Source organism: Anarrhichthys ocellatus, unplaced genomic scaffold, assembly GCF_004355925.1.
Source record: "Anarrhichthys ocellatus isolate YVR2014 unplaced genomic scaffold, GSC_Weel_1.0 scaffold58, whole genome shotgun sequence".
In the NCBI taxonomy this organism is placed as follows: Eukaryota; Metazoa; Chordata; class Actinopteri; order Perciformes; family Anarhichadidae; genus Anarrhichthys; species Anarrhichthys ocellatus.
The window spans coordinates 1,502,800-1,516,642 of NW_022280088.1; the positions used below are offsets into that span (position 1 = coordinate 1,502,800).

The 13,843-nt window shown below is 38.6% G+C and overlaps 1 protein-coding gene across 1 annotated transcript; it reads right to left on the minus strand.

The window, feature by feature from the left end:
• Nucleotides 1-6,241: 6,241 nt before the first annotated feature.
• On the minus strand, nt 6,242-11,349 carry cnga1a (cyclic nucleotide gated channel subunit alpha 1a). Its single transcript, XM_031871462.1, has 10 exons — nt 11,211-11,349; nt 10,086-10,199; nt 9,916-9,975; nt 9,757-9,783; nt 9,532-9,651; nt 9,340-9,444; nt 8,938-9,044; nt 7,291-7,901; nt 6,364-7,189; nt 6,242-6,327 (listed from the first exon to the last, which is right to left on the minus strand). Exons 2-10 carry the CDS (start codon nt 10,178-10,180, stop codon nt 6,242-6,244), a joined length of 2,037 nt encoding a protein of 678 aa, XP_031727322.1. The 5' UTR covers nt 10,181-10,199; nt 11,211-11,349.
• Nucleotides 11,350-13,843: the final 2,494 nt, after the last annotated feature.

Below are 13,843 nucleotides of genomic sequence, written 5' to 3' on the forward strand. Positions count from 1 at the left end.
AGGAAAGATGAGTAAAAGTATGGGGGCACTGAAAAATATATTGCTGATATTTAATAAAATATAGGAAAGAGGAAGAATCCCAGTGAAGGAAGGACGGAAGCGAGAATTATTCCCGATAAGGAAACTTGGTAAAAATGCTGGTAAGCCCACAAACTATAGACCTTTTGACATCACAAGTCTGTAAACTGTACTTCTTCAATCAACTGTGTATGATTTAAAAGAAATCTGTTTTTTTGTTTTTTTTTATTTACCAACAGTAAAAACAGCAACTGGCCTGCACTGAGCTACTAAGTGGCACTGATTGTTTGAAGAAAGAGTGCAAGTTCAATAGTTCAAAGACCTGTGATCTTTTTAATGCTGAAATTACGTATGGAGCTGAACATATGCAGGAGTAGTAGAAGTTCAAAGTGGAGTAAGCTGAAGAAGATATCTAGAGTCCTTCCATTTGCTTACACTGCAAAAAAACTGTTGAAAAAGCTTGTTTTGAATAGTGCTCGATCAGCATTCAAACAAATTAACTCCAGGCTCTACCGTTCTATCCCTTTATAAGGTCTTTTATTTAATAATTCATTAGAATGTTGTCAACAAACCATAGCAAGCAATATTTATGAAATTGACTGAACATTTCCTTTGAATTGTTGTGGAGTAGAGGAATAAGGTATTATAATATGGAAATACTCATGAAAACGTTAGAGGTGTGAATCTTCACTAGCCTCACGAATTATGTTTCTTCACTGCATCGATGCAGAATCGTCCACGTCAGCATCGCGATGCATCTTAGAATCGAGAAATTTCCACACCTATAGTAAAAGTACCTCAAATTTGTACTTAAGACAGTACTTGAGGGGAGCCCTGTTTAAATGGTTAATGGATCATCCTGGTAATAAATTTGTGTTTGAAAACAACCCGCAATTACTTTATCCAAAAAACAAGTGTTTTTCATAAGCCAAAGTCTCATATAGTTTATTTCTCTGTGACATAATTCTTATTTGCTGGTTGATTTTTCTTAAAAAGTAAAATATATACTCATGGCACAATTTTTAAAGCTTTGAGTTGGAAAGTATCGATAGGACTATGCACACTGATAATAACACCAGTCTTGTTGACACAGACTGTATACAGAAGCCACAACTGAAATAATTCAATACTTCTAATCAGATTTAGATATTTTTTTCATTGCGTAATTCATTTGATGAGTTTCACTGAGAGGGCAGTCTTTGCTGACATGGTGGATAACGTCAGAATGAACAGAGTTGAGATGCATGAACTGCAAAGTAAACAGTTTTACTGCTACAAGTCTTTAACTGCTGCTAGTGTACAATATGACCCTTTTACTTTACTTTTTTCTTCTTTCTTTTTGCTCTGCTACTGATGGTCAATACAGCCAAGACCCTCAAGCTTTGAATCCAGCAGAGAAATATCTCAACTGGGAAATCAGCGATTTCCCCAAAATTAAAGACATGCTCCATAACTTTACCGTGCCCGGTCTGTTAAGACGATTTTATAGGCTATTACAATTGAGTTCATGACAACACGGAACCACATGGAACCAAAATCTTTCCCAAATCTTAACCACAAAATGGACTCAGGATGCAAACCTTGGTCTCTGGACTCAAAGTCTTACCTCAGGTTCTTTATGCAGGTCTCTGCCCAGCATCCTTTTTTGCACATTAACATTGTTACACTGTAACATCACGTACTCTAGCCTAATTCTTCTCACCCATCATGGCTTTAGAAAGACATTTTTAGCATTTAACTTCATGTCAGGCATTCACCCTTTATGTCTGTCGCAGTGCAGCACTGCTCTGCTAACATGTCGTTGGCTGCTGTCGGCCTACTTCTAATATCTTCTTATAGTTCTGGGTCCTCTCTTACCACTACAAATGCTGCTAAATTTGATTGCTGATATCCGGAAAGCTGACCTTAGAGCACGGAGGTAACATTCTTGTGAATGAAACCGCCCACAAATGGAGCAGAACAGGATACCATATATAGCAAATTAGCGTTAATGGAAAAACAGATGGCATTCATCAAGCTGAAATGAGCTATTTACATCAAGTTTGATCAGTTAGGAGAGTTTGGTGAATCTAAGTTAAAGCATGTAGGAGCAAACCTTGCAGGAACAATTAGACATTGAGTATAAGAAAAGCACAGAATACCACGGCCCATTTTGCTGAATTGCTACCATCTGCAGTACAGTATAACAAACCACCTGCTGCATATATCGCTTAATTAATTTATAAATGCACATACACTGTCCTACTCCCACAATCCACCACACTGACAATTATAAATTCAGAGAAAATAACAGGAGCAGGCAAGGTGATGCACACAGCGCCTCCAAGAATGGCAACAAATCTGTCTTATTCATTCAACTGTGCGAGATATCACAAATTGGTTGCTTTACTATGTTTGGCTTTATCAATGATGTGATTAAAGCACTTGAGCTTGTGAATGAGACTCTGTGCTGGTGCCACCTCGGCATGAGTCACATGCTTAGCTGCTTTCACACTAGAGAGAGTCAGTGGTATTTATTTGTGTCCCTTCAGACATCAAGCTTTGAGTGGAATCAGTTTAGTTCAGTGTAGCGGTGACGTGCATTTACACATAAAGCACTGACAAGTGAGGAAGGTTTATGAGATTTTGGTGTGAGAATGATTTTTTCTCTATTTTTGTCTCATCACGCTTGATACCATGTTGCTTATCTTTTCAAAGAAGAATTTGAAAATATAAGTTACAGTTGTCAGGGTATAATACCAGTGATCTGTTGATCTCTAGGATTTAAGACTCCATAGTTTATCAATAGCATAGCATCAATGCTGAAAAATAAATGTTTCAATTGAATATATAGTCGAAAAAAGTGACTTTAAAACAGTAATTCAAATAGAATCGTGGGTTTGGAAAATTGTTACAACCCTTACAGAGACACTAACATCTACCTAGGTTCGGGGAGTGGTATGAAATGAAGAGATGGTATTGAGTTAAACAGCTGACAGTTTTATTGTCTTACAGCAATAACAAAAACATTTACACTGAATCTTGTATTTGGAATAGAAATGCCACATGGCTTCCACGAGCGTCCAAAGTTTAAATTGGCACGCCATCACGTAATCCTCCAGCTCTTATCTAGTAGTTAAAAAAACAACATACACAAATAGTGCAGAGAAATATGTTATCCTCTCATCTTTTGTTAATTTCGAATATTTTCTAACACACAACCAATAACTAATGATATACTTAATTTGCAATGAGATAAATTCCTGACCATACATCACAACAATTGGTGTTTTGACATTAATAAACAAGCTATTTATTTTTTCCTTTCTTCACCTGTAACATATTACCTTTTAACTCTTTTTGTATCAATTTAATAAATTCCACCTTAAATAAGAATATGAATTGAATTATCATCATTACTTAACATGTATATTTCAATAACCACAATCAGTTCAATCATAATGTAGTCGTATAACATACCATTCAAGTTTGTTATTCCCACAGAACTGAATTGCTTGAATGTCACCAGAATATGTTCAATGCACTTTTAATGCTTCATGGCGCCTTTAACGATGCAGAATGCATCAAAGTATATTTGAAACATCAGGACAACGTTTTCATAACTCTGGATGATTTTATTTTATTCAAACTATCTGAACTTGACAGTAAGTGTTTTATTCTCTCCTAATGATGACTGAATACAGACTAGCGACTCCTCTCAACGGCTAACAATCACTAACTTAGCAAAGAAATGTATGCTTCAATCACCGGCGTTTCGAACACCAATCACTCGACTGAAACTGTTAAAATAACATGTTATTAGTGTTGACATATGAAAGACATCATTTTAGGACTATTATGTGGCATTTCATACCATGAGTGTTAATGAATTTTAAGTCCATTTCGGTCATGTTTGAGACTTCCAGCTGAAATGACAATGACCACATTTAAGGCTCTTTACCACTTCAGATGCGCAGACGATGTAACCTAAAGTTAATACGCTCCTCTTGGGAACAAGATGCTACATCTCTTTATTACATATGGTGTTGAAGTGGCCCTAATTTTCCACATGAGTTTCACTTTAATGTATTGGTTTTTATTTTAATGCTTTAATGTTTTTAATCAGGTCTTTAATTACTGCAATTCGTACTGCCACTGTTGTAGCACTGCACAATTATGCTACAGAAATAAATGGTATAGCTTTCTATCTATTGGTTATTATAACCTTTGTTCTTCAGTCCCAGAGCTACTGTATGCCACGTGATTACCTGTAAATCATTGCTACTTACTGCCCTCGTGTGGACAAACGTGTATACTGCAGAGTTGGGAATATAGTTGTTTTTTTTATATCTGAACCTTTATTGAAATTTAGAGGAATCATTGAGGGCATGCCCTTCATTTTCAATGATGTCCAAAGTAAAGTACAGAATAAATGCAGAATAAATACACAAACAATAACAAATAAATAAATAAATTAGCAAGACAACAAACAACGAGACGGTCAGCCTAGTTTGTAATTATGGTTTAAAATGTATCTATAGGTATTGTGTTAAGTTTTAATGTGTGTTGTAAAATGTATAAAATGTGCAGCATAGAAACTAAAACCAGTTTCCCCAAATTTAGTTTCGCCACTCACTACAACGAGTCAAACAATGACTATCGGACCAATTGAATAAGGAAGTGATACATGATGGCAAGTTGCCATTACAGGCTTTATATATAAATAGATACAAGTCTCTGTCACGTCTTACTGTTAGAAATGCCCATTCAACCTTTTCATTCAAGATGCAATGATGAGTAGAATAAACATCCCTGATAATAAATCTTAGAGTGGAGTGATAAACTGAATCTATGGGAGGCGTGTCCATAGATAACATCACCATAATCCAAGACGGACAAGAAGATGCCCTCAATTATCCACTTCCTAATGAGCATAGGAAAATGTGCTTTGATTCTGTTGAAGTATCCAATTTTTGTCGGAGCCTGCTGACAAGTATGTTGATAGCATATTTAGTCTTGTTTGTATTGAGGAAATCATTTCAAATTAAAAAGTGCATCTAGCAATGTGCCAAAGGCTTGAATGCATTATAAGCAAAGCAATACAGAACACATCCACATCAAGATGGATATTTACAATTTATTATAACAGATGTAATGCTGTTAATATAAATTGTAAATAAGACAGGACCCAATATTGAACCTTGTGGAACGTCCTTTGACAGTGTCCTTTGACACTGGATAACACCAGTAGAAATGGAGAGATTTAAGAGATATGTAATTTGTTCTGCCTTAAATGGGACACAGAGCTTTAAAAAATAAGGGTCTGGTTATTGCTTTCTTATAATCGATAGCTTGAAAGGCGTCCCTAACAGCAGAGGAAGTGAAGGCCTGTAGGGTGAACTGGGAGGTACGGTTTTAGGAGGTAACCTGAGCCAAATGCTTACTATGAAGGACAGATCAAACTGATTCCAAGCAGCAGCAAAATGTGTGTTAAAACATTAAAAGTAACACAAGAGGGAATAGATATAGAGGATTTGTTTTTCTTTACATTTGTTGCTTTCCAAAATGTTTACAGGCTTGTAAAAGAGCTAGAGATTAATTCTATGTGATGAATGGGTTTTGCTTTTTCTCAAGGAGGATGCACATTCTTTACACCTCGCTGGAGCCCACGCTTTGTCCCTGGCCTTGAACATCATTGATAATTCTATGGGGGAGCAGCGGCTTGATCTATCTTTTAAACCCTGAGATTTTGAGATGTGCAACGAGGTCATTGAGAAAAACCTATTCGTTAAAAGTTTGTAGGTTTCTCTTGATAACAATCCTAGAGCTTGATCTTTCCAGTCTAGCTCTTCTAAAGCAGGCTGAAGGACAGTGTATTCAAACGCAAGCGATCAGTACAGGAATGTCAAACACAGGAGCAGAAAGTGAAGGACAGAGTGAGCTCTGGACCTAGTCATGGAAATCACAATATATAGGACAACTAAAGCCAATATTTTATTTGAATTGAATATCATTATTGTTTTTGGCAAAATGTGTCCATTGAATTACTGTTGTTCATTTTATTATATACAATGGCAATACCTTTTTAAGACAAGTTCCAGTCGGTAAATCAGCCAGTCTCTAGTGTTTCTTATTTCTTTTGTCTTTTACAGTGTTTCTGTGAGTCATTTAATAAAGTCCAGTAAGATTTCTCTGTGGAAATGATTCTAGAAAAAGTGCTTCATGTTTTACAGAAACTATGGGTTCATTTTTTCCCCTCTTCTTTTGCCTTTTCACCCTTTCCTTCTTTGTCTTTTGCTTCCTCATCTTTTTCGTCTTCCTTCTCTTCCTCTTCACCTTCTTCTTTGTCTTCCTTTATCTCCTCGCTTTTTTCCTCTTCTTCCTTTTTCTCCCCTTCCACCTCTTTCTCTTCCTTTTTCATCTCTTCTTCCTCCTCATCCTCATCTTCCACCTCCTCTCCCATTAGGTGCTCCAGATCTGCGATGCGATGTCTCAGAGCCTTGTCAGTGTTCTTGTAATTTCCCAGAATCTTCTTCAGCTTGAATTGCATCAGATCCATCGTGCTGTACAATTTGTTGACGTTCTCTTCCAGCTCCTTGGCCTCAGGCATGATGTTAGCTGGGTCCAAATCTATCAGATTATCTTTCATCAGGATCTCCCGCCCTTTGTCCTCTAGCATGCCTTTGGCATCCGGATACTCCAACAGTGACTCCATCAGGTCATCCTTGGACAGGCAGAAGAGGTCTGAGTATCCGATGCTGCGGATGTTTGCAGTTCGCCGGTTGCCTGCTTTGCTGCCTTTAATACTAAGAATACTGATCTCACCAAAATAGCTGCCGCTTCCCAACACAACAAACTGTGTGACGCCATCATCAGCAACGACTGCAAGTTTTCCATCTTTGATGATGTACATCTCACGGCCGATATCGCCCTTTTTGCAGATGTAGTCTCCGGGACTGAACACCTGTGGCTGCAGCTTGAGTACCAACTCGATCAGCAGGCCTGCCTCACAGTCTGCAAAAATACGAACTTTCCTGAGCGTGTCCATGTGGACTTGGATGGCGATCTCAGCTTTAAGCTTGTCTGGAAGATACCGCAGAACCTCTCTTTCGTCCTGTGCTTTGCCGTTATTCCACAGATAGTCAAACCACTTGATGACTCGCAACTCAAGATCCTTGTCAACCTTTCGGACCTGTGAACAGAAGGAAAACACAAATGTTCAACATGTATTCAAAGAACAGATTGTTTTAATCATTTTTGTTCCAATTTTTTAAGTGAAAAAAAGAGGTCTACCTGCATGTACTGCTTGATGTTATCAATCCGGGACTGGAACTGAGCTTGGGCAGCATTCATATTGGAGATCATGGTGGCGATGTTTCCTACAATTGTGGCAAAGATCAAGACCCCCACTAAAAAGTCAATCACATGGAAGATAAATTCTGAGTCCAGGGCTGGTGGTGGCGTTTCCCCAATGGTAGTCAGGGTCAGTGTGGACCAGTAAAGGCTGAAAGAATACTTCCTGCCGAACTCCCCAAATGCAGGCTTGTCAGGATCATCCAGAGCCGGGTAAACCCAGTCGTCAGCACCAAAACCAATGAATTTGGAGAAAGAGAAGTAGAAGCAAGCATTCCAGTGGATGATAATGAGGATGTACATGATCAAGTTTCCGATGCGGAAGATGTTGGGGTAGTTGGTTTTAGTTTCTGTCCTCGTGAAGAACTCCATCATGCGGCCGATTCTCAGCAGCTTGTTGATGCGGATCTCCGGGTAGTCGAGGCCGAGGAACAAATAGAGGACGTCAGTGGGCAGCATGGAGATAAAATCGAGACGAAACTGGAAGCTTTCGATGTAGCGATCAAGTAGCAGTTTCTTATCTTTCACCATCAGGCCTTGCTCAAGGTAACCTGCATTCAAAGAGGTAGAAGGTTGAAAGACACAATATGTTCAAGTTTTTTCTTCATGAGTGAAGGCAGAGAGACAAAAGTATTTTATAATAGTATTCCCTATTATTGCAAAATGAGAAACAAAATGAGAAACTGTTTAGAAACAGTTGGCTGCATCTGTGATGATTCAGGCATACACAAAGGAACGCCAATACTCATGCAATTTAGTGTTACAAATCTGCACATCATTTACATAAATTTGCAAAGAATTGCTCTCACATTGTAATTAGTCTTTTTCTGCTCTTTGTGAAACAATGGCACATTATGTTCAGGAAGGATAAATATTTTTTTATCTGATGTGTTTAAAATAGAAGTTTAGTTCACACTACCTTAATTTAAAACCTACATGCCCATATGTACATTTAAATTAAGTTAATTTATTGGTGCGGTTCTTGCTAATGAAACAGTTCTGTCGCTGTAATCAATGTTCCTGTCCGTACTTACATAATCTCTTTCTAACACAATTACAGTGTAAGCGATGGGCTGACAAAATTCAGAATGCAAAAATGCATTTTCAAGTTCAGCAGAAGCTAATATGAGACTTCAGCAGTCCAAATTAGTCCAAAATTAATTAATTGGATATCTTTCTGAGTTGCAGTCTTTTTAGTAAAAAGGTCTTCTTTGTGTTTCCCCTGACAGTGTTTCCTTGTGGAGCTACAGTGGGACAATAACACAAAGAGGATATTTTGTATACCCACTAGATTTGTCCAACTCAGACTTTTTTGCACAGAAAGAGGACTGTGGATTTTGGTGTTGATTCTGTTTTTAAGGTAGGAAAGAGCCAGAGCAGAAGCATTTCATTGCATTTGAATTTACAACTGTACTTTTTAATGTATCTGGCAATACATTTGAACTTGAACTTCACATGCATTATCATCATTGGGAGCAGCCAATAATTTCATCGATGGAAATTTGGGTATTTTAAGACGGACTTGGAAAATGCTGTGAACTTATCGTTTAATAGATTTTGATTCGGAGGCTTGGGTCAGCTGTTCACCTGTTCTGGCCCTGAAGAACATATCAGCCAGGTAGATTATGTCTGAAGTGTAGTCCAGAATAACCCAGCAAATGATGTAGTCATGCTGAAGCTCCTCAAAGCAAGCCCTGTTTGCAGGAGAAGAAAACATCCGCAGTGAGTGTGTTTTGTAAATTTCACCTCTACGTCCCACTGCTGCAGCTGATATGGTGCCAAGCTCACTAGTCTCAAAGCAAACTACAGCATTCATTATTGCAGTGTATTCGCATTAAATCAAAGAACTTTCCTCCAGCTTTTGAATTGCAATGATAACTGCTGGAGTATATGACTTAACACTTGACTGAGCTGAATTGAATCGTGTGACTCTTTGACCCACAGGGAAATTGCAGTGTTTAAAAAGAATCACTGATTCATAGAACTCACCTGGCTATGATCATGGTCCAGTTATACATGACTGGTAGTGTGATGATGAACAACCAGTTGTAATACAAATTCCCAGCAGGATTAATGACAAATAATTCTTTGGGCCTATAGAAAGAGAGATAGAAAGTGTACATTAAATATATGAAAGTGAGAAAGTTGCCCAGAGGAAGTCACTCTGAATGATGCACTTACTTGTCTTTGTCCATTTCCTTTTGCTTTTCTTTCTCTTTTTCCTTTTCCTTTTCCTTTTCCCTCTCTTCTTTTTCCTTAGCCTCCCTTTCTTCCTTTTCCTTCTTCTCCATATCCTTCTTTCTGTAACACACATGAATACATTAGAGCATACTGTGCATACTGTAAAGCTGTTTTGTTTTTTTAAAAGAAACATTTGCTTAAAGATCGATAATATAACACAATTACGCTTTCTTCTCTTTTTTCTCCTTTCTCCTTTTTTTCTTGTTCTCCCTGGAAAATAATGCATGAACACATTTAATTGGCCTTTCTGAAATGACTTTTAAGTTACATCAAAGAGAAACAGTGTATTCACTCATCTCTTGGTGACTCCATAATCACACTTACTCTTTGTCATTGTTGTTATTCATATTGAGCAGGCAATGAGGATTTGATTCAGACACACTTCTGGGAAAAAAACACAGCACGTTACACATGAAGTTAATTGACTGTCTTACTTCCTCATTATTGTAATAGAAGCTCTTTGTCTGAATAGTTTTAAATGTGTCTTTGCTTACAGGTCATCCTCGCTGGACTCTTCACTGTCTGTGGAGAGTTGTGATACAGTGTGAGGTGGCACAGTGAGGTAATGAAGGGGGGTTGAAGTTGTCATGGCTGCAGATCTGTTTACCCTGGACAAAGAAATCCCAAGGAGAGATTTTGTGTACGGATGACGTGACTAGAGATTAAATTCTCTTACATATAAATGTGTCTGTCCACAATAAGCATAATAGACCCTCAAATTACGTACAGCTGAAACTATGTGTCCATTATTTGATTATTCAATTGACAAAATATTTGTCAGCAACGACTTTATAGAATTTAAGTAATTATAAAGTAAAAATTGCAAAAGAGGAACTGCTACCGGCATCTCACTTGTGTTCTATGACAGTAAATTCAATATCTTTGAGTTTCATACTGTTAAACGGTTAAACAGAACAAGACATTTCAGGAAGTCACCTTGGTCTCTAAAAACTTGTAATGGAGAGTTTTGACTATGTTCATGGCTATTTATAGACCAGACAATCCAAAAACGAATCTGCAGGAGATGCAGCCCTAGATACATGTATTCGATTCTCTATTGCTTTGATGAATTGTTAGAATCAAAAGTTTAAGAATAGATTACACAAGAATCAAAATTGTGTTTCTACTTTATGCTGTATATTTATCACTCCATATAAGTCCTGTGATTATACACCTATACTGCAATATTCTCTCTGGTCAGATATCTTAGATACTGCAAACGTTTGTGTGACATGTTGGTTTTATTCCTATTTCTTAACATCCTATTTTATTGTATCTTTCTATCATTTTTTTTTGTTGTTGCACCTTTTACTTCTTTAATTATGTAAAACTGTATTGAGGCAGATCTTAACCCATCTGCCCCGATGGGAAAGCACTTTGGGTTGTTTTTAAATGTGCTGAATAAATAAACTGACTTGACAAATCGAGGGCTGTTTGAAAAAGACCAGAAATCATTAGAACTTAAGTGAATGCATCCATCACTGCATTTGCAGTCCAAAACCAGCAGAATTGCATCAAGTGAAAGGAGAAAAACATTATGTGACATTTAAGGTGGTTGTACAAACAGCTACAGAAATATTTCCCAAATTGTAGTGATGACTCAGTTTTATTCAACTTACCTTTTTCCCTTGTTAATGTAATGTAAAGTCCATTTTCCTTTTATCCTCTTAGTTGTTTTGAGGACTGTCAACTGGCCACTCACAGCAACAGCAGATTTATTGTATTAATCATTAGTTTATAATTTAAATAATATCAAAGTGCAGCTAGACAAGTGTCACCTATAATCATTGAGTCTAACTAACTATGTCACAGAGTCTCAGTGACCCTGATAAGGATTTGTGGATTAGAGTTGGCTGAGAAGAGGAGAGGCAGAGTCACTCATCCTCCTTATTTGTCCACTCCAGTGGGAGATGAGATTTGTTGAAATGAAGTTTGGAAAACCTTCAGTTAATCTGTTGGCAAAGATCCAGAACAGTAAAAAAACATTTTCTGTTGACTCCTCTTTTCTTTTTTTTAAATCTATGACAAGCTATCACTTTCCTGACCATTTGTGTAACGGCAGAGGATTTAGTCTGCTTGCTCGCACACACACATACACACACACACATACACACACACACACACTAGCATCTCCTGCTCAGTCAGCACCCTCAGCCATATCCACCTCTGATCCTATTAGATTGTGACGAGCATTACAGATTTCAGATCAGGTGGCTCTGGTTCCTTTTACATGAATAAGAACCATGAGAGTGAAATTAAATCTGAACCAGTGTTGAGTGCTGCATGCTAACAACAAATCCTCCTCTCCTGGGTACTATAGACTTCCTGTGGTTCAGTAGCACTCCCTGTTGGCTGATGTTTGCAGTTTTATCACAACATGACTCACTGTTTTAGATGGCATCATGCATTTTTGTTGATGGTGGCAGCTGAGTGAAAGGAAAGGCAAAATAATGGACTTGTCACCAGCTAGTTTTATATCCCATGTTATTATGGCATCTTTGCTTTTATTTCATAGGTCTTTTCACAGAATACATTTTGATGTGAGGAAAAGCACAAGTGAAAATATTAAAATTCATGATGGCTGAATTCCATTTAGATGCTTCAGTTTCAGGGTCCTGGTACACTTTCTGGGACAATGAATAGAAAAGTTAATGTTATAAGTAATGCATCTTCTTTTCCTACTGTGGCCAGATAAACATTTTTATCATGTGTGACTAATCGATCACAGCTGAATTTCAAGTACAGAAACGTAAAAAGTATTTTAATTAAAGACAGAAAAAAGAACACAACAAAATGTTTTAATTCTGAACTAAAAACACACTTCACTTGTTGTTCATTGTCTAATCAATATGCCACAGCTTTGTCATACTTTTGCGCTACATACACATGCTGTTTTCCAGCTATTGCTGTAACTGCTAACAGAGGAGGTTGGGGATAAGAGGAAGAGAACTACACTGCAGCAGGATCTGCTGCCACTCCAGCTGTGTCAACTTCAGCTGCCGGTGGGGCAGCACTGGCATCAGCAACACCGGCATCAACAGCAGCAGGGACATCAACAGCAGCAGGGACATCAACAGCGGCAGGGACATCAACAGCGGCAGGGACATCAACAGCGGCAGGGACATCAACAGCGGCAGGGACATAAACAGCGGCAGGGACATCAGCTGCGGCAGCCGCATCGACAGCCACCTCAGGGGCTGCAGGGGCAACATCAATGGGAACCACGTCAACTGGAACCACATCAACTGAAACCACATCAACGGGAACCACGTCAACTGGAACCACATCAACAGGAGACACATCCACAGCAGCAGCTTCAGCTGGTGCAGCATCTACTGGGACGTCAACCACGGCTGGCTCGACAGCTGCTGCGGGGTCTGCCGGTGCTTCTTCCACCACAGCTGGTTCAGCCTCAGCTGCCTCGACCTCCTCGGCCTCCTCGGCCTCCTCTACCTCATCAGAGTTTAGGGGGATGGCAGGAGCATCAGGTGCTGCATCTTTGGGGGCAGGATTGCCACCCTGTCACAAGGATATAGACAGACAATGACTTTAGAGTTGAAACTAATTGACTTTACACAGCTTTAACAGAAAGCTTGTGTACAAACTGGTGGCGCAGAGTTGGGAAGATGTGGACATTTACCAAGCAGGGATGGTCTGAAGAAAGATGCCACTGTCAGTATTATGTTTCCCCAAGCATAAAAGAGAAACACTCAAGTGGCAAAAGATTCACCTCCTGTCTTGATTATTTTGCTGATTTTTTTTCCCAACTGACCAACAGAGCATAATCTGATGCCTTTCTTTTTACAGGGCACATCATGCAATCAACAGGAAAAGCAGCACAGGTACAAATAATAAAATAAATGATAGTTTGGTTCGGCATGTATCGGAATGTCTGCTCACCTCTGTCTCCTCTGATGTGTCTTCAACAGCTTGGGCAGCAGGAGGGGGGACATCAGCAGACTGGGCTGGTGCAGCATCGCCCTACATGAACATAACACGTTTAACTCAAACAGCATGTTGAATTGTGACATTTTAGATGTTGCAGTGCCGTATGTGAGTTTACCACTGCTGCCGCAGTCGGCTAAACGTAAACGAATGAATAATTAATGAATAAGTTACGGCCAAGCTTCAGTAATAATGCCAGACTTTAGTTTATGTTCAAGTTTTCATATGAAATCTAAAACTAAAGTCATGTTGGAGTCTAACAAAACTTACAGGAGCATCAGCAGCAGGCAGGAAGGGGTTTCCAACT